General features: G+C 42.9%; 2 protein-coding genes across 4 annotated transcripts in view; both read left to right on the top strand.

The window, feature by feature from the left end:
* Positions 1 to 14,244, top strand: part of flvcr2a (FLVCR choline and putative heme transporter 2a) — a 238,658-nt gene that overhangs the window by 163,025 nt on the left and 61,389 nt on the right. For 2 of the 3 annotated variants that reach the window (XM_086002524.1, XM_086002523.1), the window contains exon 5: positions 124 to 227. In XM_086002524.1, the coding sequence (XP_085858650.1) occupies positions 124 to 227 (104 nt within the window). Of the gene's footprint in view, positions 1 to 123; positions 228 to 1,563; positions 1,594 to 14,244 lie in introns of all 3 variants that reach the window. The other variant, XM_086002525.1, reaches the window with a different exon arrangement.
* LOC147108980 (uncharacterized) overlaps positions 1,600 to 14,244 on the top strand; it is a 29,901-nt gene continuing 17,256 nt past the window's right edge. Inside the window, exons 1-2 of the mRNA XM_086002527.1 lie at positions 1,600 to 6,501; positions 10,195 to 10,236. Coding sequence (XP_085858653.1) covers positions 2,028 to 3,023 — 996 coding nt within the window. The 5' untranslated portion in view covers positions 1,600 to 2,027 and the 3' untranslated portion in view covers positions 3,024 to 6,501; positions 10,195 to 10,236. The remainder of the gene's footprint in view (positions 6,502 to 10,194; positions 10,237 to 14,244) is intronic.

Raw genomic sequence — 14,244 nt, 5'->3', positions numbered from 1 at the left:
GTGAATGTGTGAAAAATGACAACGTGTGATGAATAAATGTGAACTTGAGCCCTCTACCAACAGGAACTGGTACTGATATTATTAACTTGAGGAATCTGCTGATTATGTTCTGCTTTCTCTCAGGGCGAAGAATTGAATGCTGGGAGGATTGGGCTGACTATCGTGGTTTCGGGAATGGTTGGCTCCCTTATCTGTGGAATCTGGTTGGACAAAACCAAAACGTACAAGTAAGAGTTAACTCCAATCAGCTCCCAAAATTGGGCACTGGTTTCCCTTTCCCAGAAATATTTATCCACGTTCTGATTAGCACCCACACCTTTGGAGAGGGGAAAGAAAGGGGCATGTGACTACCCATCTGAGATCACAAGATATGTGGTGGGACAATGAATCCGCAATGATTCATTTACACTTGCTTGTTAGCAGGGGAAAGAAAAATCCTGGCAAAACCAAGTGCCCTAAATCAGTGAGCACAGAATACTCTGACTAGAGGTATAATGAGCCTGTAGTATAATGCAAGGATGCCTGTTGCTGGGGTTTTATTCTGTGGAGGGATTTCACTGTATTGCCAACAGAGTAACCCAGTTTTGTGTCCAAGATTCCTTGTGTGATGAGCGTTCGTGCCCAGAGTTGTCTGTTGAATGATGGCGAAGTACTTCCCCGAGGGACGGGTTATTTGTACCTCCCATGGACAGGTCACTGCCCTGTGTCTCGCTCAGGGTGGTGCAAAGAACCCAATAGATGGAGGGAAATGCATGAAAATCAATGAGGCTTTAATTTAAACACAGTTGTAACAATTCATTCTTTGTATGTTTAATATTCTTAGATTGGCTTCTCTCTGAGTACAGCATTACAGGCTCTCTGAGTTGATGTTACCTGGGTTGTTTTGCAATCCCAGTACTACACACCTGTCTCAGGTATTTCTTGCTGAGACAGATTATAATTTTTTGAGTATGTGTTAGAGTTGCCAACTGATTTTTTAGTTGCCTGGCTGGCATTTTGAAATTGTTAGCAGTTGACTATTGTAACTAGCAATACTATAACTTTTTAATATTGTGTGCCTTTAAATCGTTTTTTTTTAAACTACTTTTTTGCTGTTTAAAATTGGCAACCTCTGGAGATTTGAAAAACCTGGCTGGACTAATGATAAGCCAGCCAGGTAGCAACCCCAGTCTGTGCCTGTCTATCCTGGACATGTGAGAAGTGTTTAGATTAAGGCATTGGTTCCGTCTGTTTCAATGTGAAGTGCCTGAATGTACTGATAGTAACCAATGAAAGCTGTAGTTATTGAAAACACTGTAGAATAATAGCAAGCCACTGCACCCTGTTTAGAATCTACATCCTAACAATGTAATCTATATGTGTCTGAGCAGACTTTGTCAGAGCTGTCTTTGTACACAGGGAGCTGTATGTAGTTTGCTGTTTACTGATGTACAGTTAGTTTCAACACCTCGAAGGTTAGACTTTTAAATGAAGGAGTTTGAAATCTAAGGTTTTACACTGCTGATCTGTATTGTGTGCATTTTGTTTCCACCACTGTTATGTCTCTTTGCTGGCCTTGGGAAGGAATCTATTCCAAACAACCTTAACTGGGAAATAACATGTAAGTATCTTAAACAGCCCTCAAGGTTGGAGTTAAAGTCCATCGGAATCCTTTTTTTTTTGGTTTGTGTCTGAAAAAGAAACTGAAAAAATGTCTGTAAATCTGGAAGCTTGGTTTACTGTTGCTCATCGGCCTGGAATCTGCATCCGTGCTGTGATAGGAAATCCACTACTCACCTCAAAACTTGAACTATCTCAGCAACAGTGCTTCAGCTTCCCACTAGCAACTTCAGCAGCTTGGAGCTAAGGGGGTGTCGATGCATATTCCCACCTGTCACTGGCCTGTCCCATCTTTAAATTTAATTCCATTAGTTGACCTCATTACTGTGCCTGTAGATTTATCCAACCCCACAGTGCAGAGGCCCGGCCATTTCAACCCAGCTACAACCTAGCGATGGTGGCAGCAACAACAGAAGACAGACTTTAAAATGTTGCCAGTTCTCAGGTGGGCAGGGGGGATGGTGTTGGTTAAACAGTTATTTGGGGCGATGATTAAACAGTTATTTGGGGAGATGATTAAACGGTTATTTGGGGCGATGATTAAACGGTTATTAGGGGTGTTGGTTAAACAGCTATTTGGGGAGATGATTAAACGGTTATTTGGGGAGATGATTAAACGGTTATTTGGGGAGATGATTAAACGGTTATTTGGGGAGATGATTAAACGGTTATTAGGGGTGTTGGTTAAACAGTTATTTGGGGAGATGATTAAACGGTTATTTGGGGAGATGATTAAACGGTTATTTGGGGCGATGATTAAACGGTTATTTGGGGCGATGATTAAACGGTTATTAGGGGTGTTGGTTAAACAGTTATTTGGGGCGATGATTAAACGGTTATTAGGGGTGTTGGTTAAACAGTTATTTGGGGCGATGATTAAACAGTTATTTGGGGAGATGATTAAACGGTTATTTGGGGCGATGATTAAACGGTTATTAGGGGTGTTGGTTAAACAGTTATTTGGGGAGATGATTAAACGGTTATTAGGGGTGTTGGTTAAACAGCTATTTGGGGAGATGATTAAACGGTTATTTGGGGAGATGATTAAACGGTTATTTGGGGAGATGATTAAACGGTTATTAGGGGTGTTGGTTAAACAGTTATTTGGGGAGATGATTAAACGGTTATTTGGGGCGATGATTAAACGGTTATTTGGGGCGATGATTAAACGGTTATTAGGGGTGTTGGTTAAACAGTTATTTGGGGCGATGATTAAACGGTTATTAGGGGTGTTGGTTAAACAGTTATTTGGGGCGATGATTAAACGGTTATTTGGGGCGATGATTAAACGGTTATTTGGGGCGATGATTAAACGGTTATTTGGGGCGATGATTAAACGGTTATTTGGGGCGATGATTAAACAATTATTTGGGGGGGAATTGTGTGTAACTATGAGAAGAAGCAGGACACTTCAGTATTGCTGAAAGCTGTGGATGTTAAGGGATAGGGATTTGCACCTGTTGAGTAGATTTTTACAGTTCTTTCCTGGTTTGCTGCCTCTCCTCCTAATGTTGGACCTGGTGGTGTGCTTCCATTTCCCTCTCCTAAAAATGGATTAAGAAACCCTGAAATAGGATCTGTGCATACTATACCCTACTTAATTTAACTCCAGTTCTGAGTAAGATTTTGGATAATTATTAACTTGGTTAACGGTAACGTGGTGATTATGGTACTGGACTAGCAACCAGAGATTGAGGTCAAATCCTACCATGGTAAATTGTGAAATTGCATTCAATAAATCCTGTCAATTTGTGGACTGACACCAGAAATAATGACCATGAAAGCAGCTGTTGTAAAAGCCCGACTGGTTCACTAATTACAAAGTATTTAAGAATATAAGAATTAGGAGCAGGTGTAGGCCAAATGGCCCCTCAAGCTGATCCGCCATTCAATAAGACCATGGCTGAACTTCTACATCACCTCCACTTTCCTGCCTGAACCCCTTGATTCCCTTATTGCCCCAAAATCTATCGACCTCTGTCTTGAATATACTCACTGACTGAGCCTCCACAGTCCTCTGGGGTAGAGAATTCCAAAGATTCACCACCCTCTGAGTGAAGAAATTTCTCCTCACCTCAGTCCTAAATGGCCGACCCCTTATTCTGAGACTGTGACCCCTGGTCCTAGACTCCCCAGCCAGGGGAAACATCCTCCCTGCATCTACCCTGTCAAGCCCTGTAAGAATTTTATATGTTTCAATGAGATCACCTCTCATTCTTCTAAACTCGAGAATATAGGCCTAGTCTACTCAATCTCTCCTCCAGGACAGCCCTCTCATCCCCGGAATCAATTTAGTGAACCTTTATTGCATCCCCTCTAAGGCAAGTATATCCTTCCTTAAGTAAGAGGACCGAAAATGTACACAGTACTCCAGATGTGGTCTCACCAAAGCCCTATATAACTGCAACACAGAAACAGACCCTTCAGCCCAACAGGTCCACGTCTGTGTTTATGCTCCACATGAGCCTCCTCCCACCCCTCTTCATATCACCCCATCAACATATCCTTCTAATCCCTTCACCCTCATATGCTTATCTAGCTTCCCTTTAAATGCACCTATGCTATTCGCCTTGTGTTAGCGAGTTCCACATTCTCACCACTCTCGGGGTAAAGAAGTTTCTCCTGAATTCCCTATTGGATTTATTAATGACTATCTTATATTTGTGGCCCCTAGTTCTGGTCTCGCCTGCAAGTGGAAACATTTTCTCTACGTCTACCCCATCAAACCCTTTCACAATCTTGAAGACCTCCATCAGGTCACCCCTCAGTCTTCTCTTCTAATCTCCTTCAGGGAAGGGAACCAGCACCCCTACCCAGTCTGTACGTGACTCTATCCCACGCTGTGTGGTTGTCCTCAGGATAACTAAAGATGGGCAATAAATGCTGTTTTCCCAGTGTCGCCCACATCACAAGAACAAATACACAAAAACAGCATTTATTATTAGCTGTTCTTTATATTTGTAGTGTAAGTTACAAAAATATTTTTACAATTTGTGCAGGTATTTTAAGTCTTCAAAAGAATTAAGTGATTTACTGTAGGACAGAGCTCAGTCAACTGAATCTTCCCTCTATTCTGTCACAACGATTGGTGGTGCAGTAAGTAGTGTCGACGGGAGCATAAATTACAAAGAGACATTGATAGATTCAGTGAGTGGGCAAAACTGTGGCAGATGGATTTCAGCGCAGGTAAGTGTGAGGTCATCCATATGGACCAAAAAAGGATAGAACCGAGTAAATGGTGAAAAGCTAGGAACAGTGGTGGTCCAAAAAAATTTAGGGGTCCATATACACAGATCACTAAAATGTTGTAGTCAGGTACAAAAATAATCAAAAGGGCTAATGGAATGTTAGCCTTTATAACTAGAGGGCTAGAATATAAAGGGGAGGAAGTTTTGCTGCAGCTATACAAAGCCCTGGTTAGACCACATCTGGAGCACTGTGAGCAGCTCTGGGCACCGCACCTTAGACAGGATATATTGTCCTTGGAAGGAGTGCCGCGCAGATTCACCAGAATATTACCAGGGCTCCAAGGGTTAGATTATGAGGAGAGATTACAGAAACTAGGCTTGTATTCCCTGGAGTATACTGTAGAAGGTTACGGGTGATTTGATTGAGGTTTTTAGGATTTTGAAAGGGTAGATAGGGAGAAACTTTCCCCGCTGGTGAGGGAGTCTCGGACAAGGGGGCATAACCTTGCAATCAGAGCCAGGCCGTTCAGGAGAGACGTTGGGAAACACTACTTCACACAAAGGGTGGTAGAGTGTGGAACTCTCTCCCACAAAAAGCAGTCGATGTTAGCGCAATTAATCATTTCAAATCTGAGATCGATAGATTTTTGCTAGCCAAGGGTATAAAACGATAAGGAGCCAAGGCAGCTGGATGGAGTTAGGATACAGATCAGCCGTGATCCCATTGAATGGCAGAACAGGCTCGAGGGGCTGAATGGCCTCCTCCTGTTCCTGTGTCACACCTTATTCTTAATAATTACAGATGCTTATGGTTTCTCGAAACTTAGAGTATGGGAATGCTCCTCATTCACATTGCTTGCCAACCAACCACCGTGTACTTGGAAATCCAGATTTCTACTTTCTATCATCTTTCACATTTTGCACGGCCATCAGCAGATAGAATTGTGGGGAGCATCATTTACATGATTGTGAGAAAGGTAGCGCACCAGATCTTTCCTTGCACTGTGATCGCTGTAGAAGATGGCCAAGTTGGAGAACGATGTGCTCCAGCTCAGTCAGGCCAAGTGCTTAAGAACAGCTTGGAATGAGAAAGGGGCATTTGGCCCTTCAATCCATGCACAGTAGCCCATCTTCCCATCCAAGGTCTCTATAATGCCTTCCTTGTTTCCAATTAAATCGCTAGATATAGTTGTGCTTCTTGAAGTATTTCATACATAAACTGCAGACCCCCTTGCAATTCACCCTGACATCCCCTGAGATTAGTCACACAAGGATTAAAAGGAATTTCTCTTGTTTGGCAAACTATGTTTTCACCCACTGTTCTTTTTGATCCTTGGGACTCTGCCCCTTACTGTGCTCCTTTTTTACCTGTAATTTGTTTTCCCACTTTCACAATAGGCATCATTGAAGGGGTTGGAAGGTTGTTCATGTATCAACGCCTCCTCTTGTCTCACTGGCCGGTTGTGTCAAGGGGCTGGGCTCCAGGTTTCAGTCTCTGTAAATTATCTCTGTTTAAACTTCTTAATTGTTTTTCTAAATTCTGTTCTGTCGAAGGAAATGAAATGTGTTAATTACTGGACCTTTTTTAACTGCCGTTGTATTTATTCTGGTTACTGATTACCCTAATTGTTCTTATTGCATTGTACAGAATGATTATTAGTGTGTTGTTTGTGTTTGTTTACTTGCAAAAAGGATGCGAAGGAAAATCACGCAGGTAAGAATTTCATTTTTGCGTTTGAAAAAATGCAATCCCAAATTAAACAGATTAGGTCCTTTAAAATCTTACTATGGGTTAGATCTGCTGGGCCAAGATGGCCGTATGTGGAAGCTGTGTAATCTTTGTTACATTCTGCTAACTGTACATGAAACTCTAGTGAATTGGTTTATATAGAATGGTTATCTGCACCTGTAGCAAATGCACACTAAACAAAGAGATGTGTTCCGCCACCTGCAGTAACTGGCATACCAATGCTGTGGGGGCCTGCTTGGTGATTGTGAACCCTCAGGACAGTCCACTGTTGTGTAGATAAGTGTTAGTACTGATGGACACCAGTGGCTTACAGTTGAGCTTCAATAAGTTATTTGCTGATTACTTTAACGTCAGATTAATTCATTTTATTTTGTGTTTGAGTGTTGTGAATAAATGGCACACAGTGTTGCCAGTGCTCCCAATTAGTTCAGGTACATCGCCGCATTTTAAGTTTCCCACATGAATCACAAGCATTAAACCTTCTGTGAATCGCAAGTGTTGGCAACGCTGGATAGATTTCTGTTCAAAACTACTCAAATCATGTGCATGCTATTCATTCCACGTTCTTCAGCCATGTGTGCCTAGCTCACACCCTTGTACTGCTTTTAGTCTCCCAGCTGACAGCATGCCTCAAAAGATGGCGGGAAGTATGCTAAAGTTAACAGAATGGATGTGTATCACAAAACTGGAATGTGAGGGTGTTTCTTTAACTTAATCCAGGGCTATTGACCTGTCTGGCTGCCTCCTTATAGTTGTGTTGGGGAAATGGGTGGGTCTTAAGAATCCACATCAACTTCATTTGACTGGAAGGTTATGCATTTCAGTCCCAGGACTGCCCATCACTCAGACTTGCTTGTTTCAGTGGATGTGCTGTATAAAGGCTGTAAGATTGAATGCTACATGGAAAGGGAGGTGTGTGATCCTCCAACCTTGCCTGTTGGAATTGTGTGTCTGTTCAAGAGCGAGTATTGAACTCACTGAGGTACGAGCTTCAAAGAGTTACTGAGGCTGATTGAGGGAGCTGAATTTACAAACCTAGTTGATGTAGGGATAAAAACAAAAGTATTAATGCTGGAAATCTGAAATATAAAACTGTTGCAAAGGTACAATGGGTTAGTCAGTGTTTGAAGGGAGAGCCAGGTTAACATACGCTGAATCATCAATTAATGGTTATATGGGGTGAGATTTCTGTCCACTAATTTCAACAAAAGCTTGGTGTGAGTATGAAACAGTGTTCCATGATTGTATAGCAATGTACCAGGCTGGAAAACATCTACTACTTATCCAACACTTAAATTTGCTGCTACAATTAGCCTTGGCTCCTCTCTCAGCAGCCAATTCCATACATTTGTTAGCTATGCCAAAAATGGTTAATTACCCCCTCCCCCCACGTAAGTTAAAGGCCATGCCCTCTTGTAGAGTGTTTGACTTTTTTATTCGTTCCTGGGATGTGGGCATTGCTGGCCAGCAATTATTGCCCACCCCTAATTGCCCTTGAGAAGGTGGTGGTGACAACTGAGTGTCTCGCTCAGCCATTTCAGAGGGCAGTTAAGAGTCAACCACATTGCTGTGGGTCTGAGTCACATATCGGCCAGACCGGGTAAGGACGGCAGATTTCCTTCCCTAAAGGACATGAGTGAACCAGGTGGGTTTTTACGACAATCGGACAGCTTCATGGTCACTTTTACTGATACTAGCTTTTTAATTCCAGATTTATTTAATTAATTGAATTTAAATTCTCCAGCTGCCGTGGTGGGATTTGAACTGATGTGGATCATTAGTCCAGGCCTCTGGATTACAGTCCAGTAACATAACCAGTCTGCTACCGTACCCCTGTGTTAAAAATACAAATATTTATCTTGTCTGTGCCCTTTAGGGTCTTGAGTCTACTATAAGATCATCCCTGAACCACCTCCTCCAGTACAGACGATCCCACTTTCTGTGGCCTCTCCTCAACTCTGCTGACTCCCAGCTGTCAGTTCAGTTGCCCGTCACTGCATTGTCCTCTGGTCTGGGTGTATTTCTCATAATACAGTGACCAGAAAACTCATGCTGACTTTTTGTTAAAATGAATAAAGACAGGAATTTTAGTCCATATATATCTAGAGATAGCAATTAACTCTTTAACTATTAAGATTGGGTAGATTCAGGAACAAGTGCTTGTGTTAATTCAGCTACCTCGCTCAGCCAGTACCCCAATTATATCGGCAGATATTACTTTAAAAATGGAGAGAAGCAAAGGGTGTTAATTGTAATCATTTGTGGGTACAGTGTCTAATAAAGGGTGTCCGCTCTCTTGTTGGTAGCTTTCATTTCCATCGCTTTGGCTGTTACTGTATTGCTGCAATGGCCTGGATAATGTGAAGTGTGGGATAAGCTTCATTTTGACTTTCTTCAAGTCTAAATTCTGTGAAATGTGAGCAGGACATTTATTACTGACAGTAAACCATTCCATGTTCAAAAGAGAGACTGTTAACTTATGCAAGACATTTTCAGTTAAGAGGGCCAAAAAAGTCTTAAATATGTGTCTGACATCTGAAGTCCAGTTCACAATATAATATTCAGTCCTGCCGCTCCCAGAGCCTCCTCCAACCATCGCATTTTACAGCACAGGAGGAGGCCATTTGGCCCATCATGCCTGTGGCAGCTCTGAAAGAGTTATCCACTTCGCCCCTTTCCTCTACCCTATACCTTTTTATTTCTCAAATATTTATCGATTTCCCTTTTACAAGTGATATGGATTCTGCCCCACTAGTCAGGCATTATATTTGCTGACAATCCTCTGCGTATAAAAGAGCAGGTTCCCCGAAGCTCTCCCTTCATTCTTTTGGTGATGGTGATCAATTCATGCCCTCTATTTCCACTCACCGCCCAGTGAAAATACTTTCTCCTCATTTTAGCTTATCAAAAACCTTCAGAATTTTGAACATCTCGATCAGATCTCCTCTTAACCTTCTCCACTCGAATGAAAAGAGCCTTTTTTCTAGTCTCTTTTTAAATAATTCTTCTCATCCTTGGTATCCTAGTAAAACTCTCCTGCACTTTTGTCTATGACCTTAACATCTCCAATAAGTTGAACTCTAAATACAGCTGAGTGATCTGCTTAGTTGCAGCAGTCACCAATACGATGTGCCGCAGCATCACGTGTGTGCTGCTCTTTCCAGTTTACATTCGAAGATGTAAATCTTTACAATCTGCCTTTTCCGGGAGTTTCTATCTGAAAATAACAACCTCCAGACTTTAGTTCTAGGTGCAATTTGTCTTGACTTCCAACTACCTCATACTCAATAACTTCAGGCCAGTGCCAGCACTGATTGATAGAGGAAGAAGGTAAGACTTCACATTGTGGTGGCTGGGCCTCCCAATTGGAGGTGTCAACTTGTGGTTTTGAAAAAGCAGTCTGTGTGCGAAGAACAAGGGTTAAACAAAGGTTGCATTTCCAGACCTAGCATTGTAAATGAAAAGATGTTGGCTGCACTGATTAGTGGATCAGCCACTTCATGGTAGGGTTTAAAGTTACTTTGTTGTTAATAAAATGTAATAGAGTGGTGAATTTTTCAGTTCTGTTTGCTGGTGTGTTACTGTGTCCCTTCCTCAGGTAGGCTGCTGTCTTTTAACTCGCTGTTCTCCCATGTTCCTGTGTTTTATGTTTTCCAGCTGCTGGTTAGAGGCAGTATGGGAACAGAGACTTGAGTAAATGTACGCACATCCCCCTATTTATCCCAGATTATGGAGCAATCCAAATACACTTGCCTAGCTAAGTAGGATTGTAGTCCAATATTAAATAAGAATTAGAAAGTAAGAAAAATCAGGGATGAGAAAGCAACCACAGCCCATCTCTCTAACATCCTTACTCTCCCATTAAAGCCCATCTCTCTAACATCCTTACTCTCCCATTAAAGCCCATCTCTCCAACATCCTTACTCTCCCATTAAAGCCCATCTCTCCAACATCCTTACTCTCCCATTAAAGCCCATCTCTCTAACATCCTTACTCTCCCATTAAAGCCCATCTCTCCAACATCCTTACTCTCCCATTAAAGCCCATCTCTCTAACATCCTTACTCTCCCATTAAAGCCCATCTCTCCAACATCCTTACTCTCCCATTAAAGCCCATCTCTCCAACATCCTTACTCTCCCATTAAAGCCCATCTCTCTAACATCCTTACTCTCCCATTAAAGCCCATCTCTCTAACATCCTTACTCTCCCATTAAAGCCCATCTCTCTAACATCCTTACTCTCCCATTAAAGCCCATCTCTCCAACATCCTTACTCTCCCATTAAAGCCCATCTCTCCAACATCCTCACTCTCCCATTAAAGCCCATCTCTCCAACATCCTTACTCTCCCATTAAAGCCCATCTCTCCAACATCCTTACTCTCCCATTAAAGCCCATCTCTCTAACATCCTTACTCTCCCATTAAAGCCCATCTCTCTAACATCCTTACTCTCCCATTAAAGCCCATCTCTCCAACATCCTTACTCTCCCATTAAAGCCCATCTCTCCAACATCCTTACTCTCCCATTAAAGCCCATCTCTCCAACATCCTCACTCCCCCATTAAAGCCCATCTCTCTAACATCCTTACTCTCCCATTAAAGCCCATCTCTCCAACATCCTCACTCTCCCATTAAAGCCCATCTCTCCAACATCCTTACTCTCCCATTAAAGCCCATCTCTCCAACATCCTCACTCTCCCATTAAAGCCCATCTCTCTAACATCCTTACTCTCCCATTAAAGCCCATCTCTCTAACATCCTTACTCTCCCATTAAAGCCCATCTCTCCAACATCCTCACTCTCCCATTAAAGCCCATCTCTCTAACATCCTTACTCTCCCATTAAAGCCCATCTCTCCAACATCCTCACTCTCCCATTAAAGCCCATCTCTCCAACATCCTCACTCTCCCATTAAAGCCCATCTCTCCAACATCCTTACTCTCCCATTAAAGCCCATCTCTCCAACATCCTTACTCTCCCATTAAAGCCCATCTCTCTAACATCCTTACTCTCCCATTAAAGCCCATCTCTCTAACATCCTTACTCTCCCATTAAAGCCCATCTCTCTAACATCCTTACTCTCCCATTAAAGCCCATCTCTCTAACGTCCTTACTCACCCATTAAAGCCCATCTCTCTAACATCCTTACTCTCCCATTAAAGCCCATCTCTCCAACATCCTTACTCTCCCATTAAAGCCCATCTCTCTAACATCCTTACTCTCCCATTAAAGCCCATCTCTCTAACATCCTTACTCACCCATTAAAGCCCATCTCTCCAACATCCTTACTCCCCCATTAAAGCCCATCTCTCTAACATCCTTACTCTCCCATTAAAGCCCATCTCTCCAACATCCTCACTCTCCCATTAAAGCCCATCTCTCCAACATCCTCACTCTCCCATTAAAGCCCATCTCTCCAACATCCTTACTCTCCCATTAAAGCCCATCTCTCCAACATCCTTACTCTCCCATTAAAGCCCATCTCTCTAACATCCTTACTCTCCCATTAAAGCCCATCTCTCTAACATCCTTACTCTCCCATTAAAGCCCATCTCTCCAACATCCTCACTCTCCCATTAAAGCCCATCTCTCCAACATCCTTACTCTCCCATTAAAGCCCATCTCTCTAACATCCTTACTCTCCCATTAAAGCCCATCTCTCCAACATCCTTACTCTCCCATTAAAGCCCATCTCTCTAACATCCTTACTCTCCCATTAAAGCCCATCTCTCCAACATCCTTACTCTCCCATTAAAGCCCATCTCTCTAACATCCTCACTCTCCCATTAAAGCCCATCTCTCTAACATCCTTACTCTCCCATTAAAGCCCATCTCTCTAACATCCTTACTCTCCCATTAAAGCCCATCTCTCTAACATCCTTACTCTCCCATTAAAGCCCATCTCTCTAACATCCTTACTCCCATTAAAGCCCATCTCTCTAACATCCTTACTCTCCCATTAAAGCCCATCTGTCCAACATCCTTACTCTCCCATTAAAGCCCATCTCTCCAACATCCTTACTCCCATTAAAGCCCATCTCTCCAACATCCTTACTCTCCCATTAAAGCCCATCTCTCCAACATCCTTACTCTCCCATTAAAGCCCATCTCTCTAACATCCTCACTCTCCCATTAAAGCCCATCTCTCCAACATCCTTACTCTCCCATTAAAGCCCATCTCTCCAACATCCTTACTCTCCCATTAAAGCCCATCTCTCTAACATCCTTACTCTCCCATTAAAGCCCATCTCTCTAACATCCTTACTCTCCCATTAAAGCCCATCTGTCCAACATCCTCACTCTCCCATTAAAGCCCATCTCTCTAACATCCTTACTCTCCCATTAAAGCCCATCTCTCTAACATCCTCACTCTCCCATTAAAGCCCATCTGTCCAACATCCTCACTCTCCCATTAAAGCCCATCTGTCCAACATCCTTACTCTCCCATTAAAGCCCATCTCTCTAACATCCTTACTCTCCCATTAAAGCCCATCTCTCTAACATCCTTACTCTCCCATTAAAGCCCATCTCTCTAACATCCTTACTCCCATTAAAGCCCATCTCTCTAACATCCTTACTCTCCCATTAAAGCCCATCTGTCCAACATCCTTACTCTCCCATTAAAGCCCATCTCTCCAACATCCTTACTCCCATTAAAGCCCATCTCTCCAACATCCTTACTCTCCCATTAAAGCCCATCTCTCCAACATCCTTACTCTCCCATTAAAGCCCATCTCTCCAACATCCTCACTCTCCCATTAAAGCCCATCTCTCCAACATCCTCACTCTCCCATTAAAGCCCATCTCTCCAACATCCTTACTCTCCCATTAAAGCCCATCTCTCCAACATCCTCACTCTCCCATTAAAGCCCATCTCTCCAACATCCTCACTCTCCCATTAAAGCCCATCTCTCCAACATCCTTACTCTCCCATTAAAGCCCATCTCTCCAACATCCTTACTCTCCCATTAAAGCCCATCTCTCTAACATCCTTACTCTCCCATTAAAGCCCATCTCTCCAACATCCTTACTCTCCCATTAAAGCCCATCTCTCTAACATCCTTACTCTCCCATGAAAGCCCATCTCTCCAACATCCTTACTCTCCCATTAAAGCCCATCTCTCCAACATCCTTACTCTCCCATTAAAGCCCATCTCTCTAACATCCTTACTCTCCCATTAAAGCCCATCTCTCCAACATCCTCACTCTCCCATTAAAGCCCATCTCTCCAACATCCTTACTCTCCCATTAAAGCCCATCTCTCTAACATCCTTACTCTCCCATTAAAGCCCATCTCTCTAACATCCTTACTCTCCCATGAAAGCCCATCTCTCTAACATCCTCACTCTCCCATTAAAGCCCATCTCTCCAACATCCTTACTCTCCCATTAAAGCCCATCTCTCCAACATCCTTACTCTCCCATTAAAGCCCATCTCTCCAACATCCTTACTCTCCCATTAAAGCCCATCTCTCCAACATCCTCACTCTCCCATTAAAGCCCATCTCTCTAACATCCTTACTCTCCCATTAAAGCCCATCTCTCTAACATCCTTACTCTCCCATTAAAGCCCATCTCTCTAACATCCTTACTCTCCCATGAAAGCCCATCTCTCTAACATCCTCACTCTCCCATTAAAGCCCATCTCTCCAACATCCTTACTCTCCCATTAAAGCCCATCTCTCTAACATCCTTACTCTCCCATGAA

The sequence above is a fragment of the Somniosus microcephalus genome, chromosome 12 (assembly GCF_052327205.1).
Source record: "Somniosus microcephalus isolate GS21.2 chromosome 12, FLI_Smic_1.0, whole genome shotgun sequence".
Taxonomy (NCBI): Eukaryota; Metazoa; Chordata; class Chondrichthyes; order Squaliformes; family Somniosidae; genus Somniosus; species Somniosus microcephalus.
Note: the sequence above shows the minus strand (reverse complement) of the source record. Positions and strands in the feature narration are given on the sequence as shown.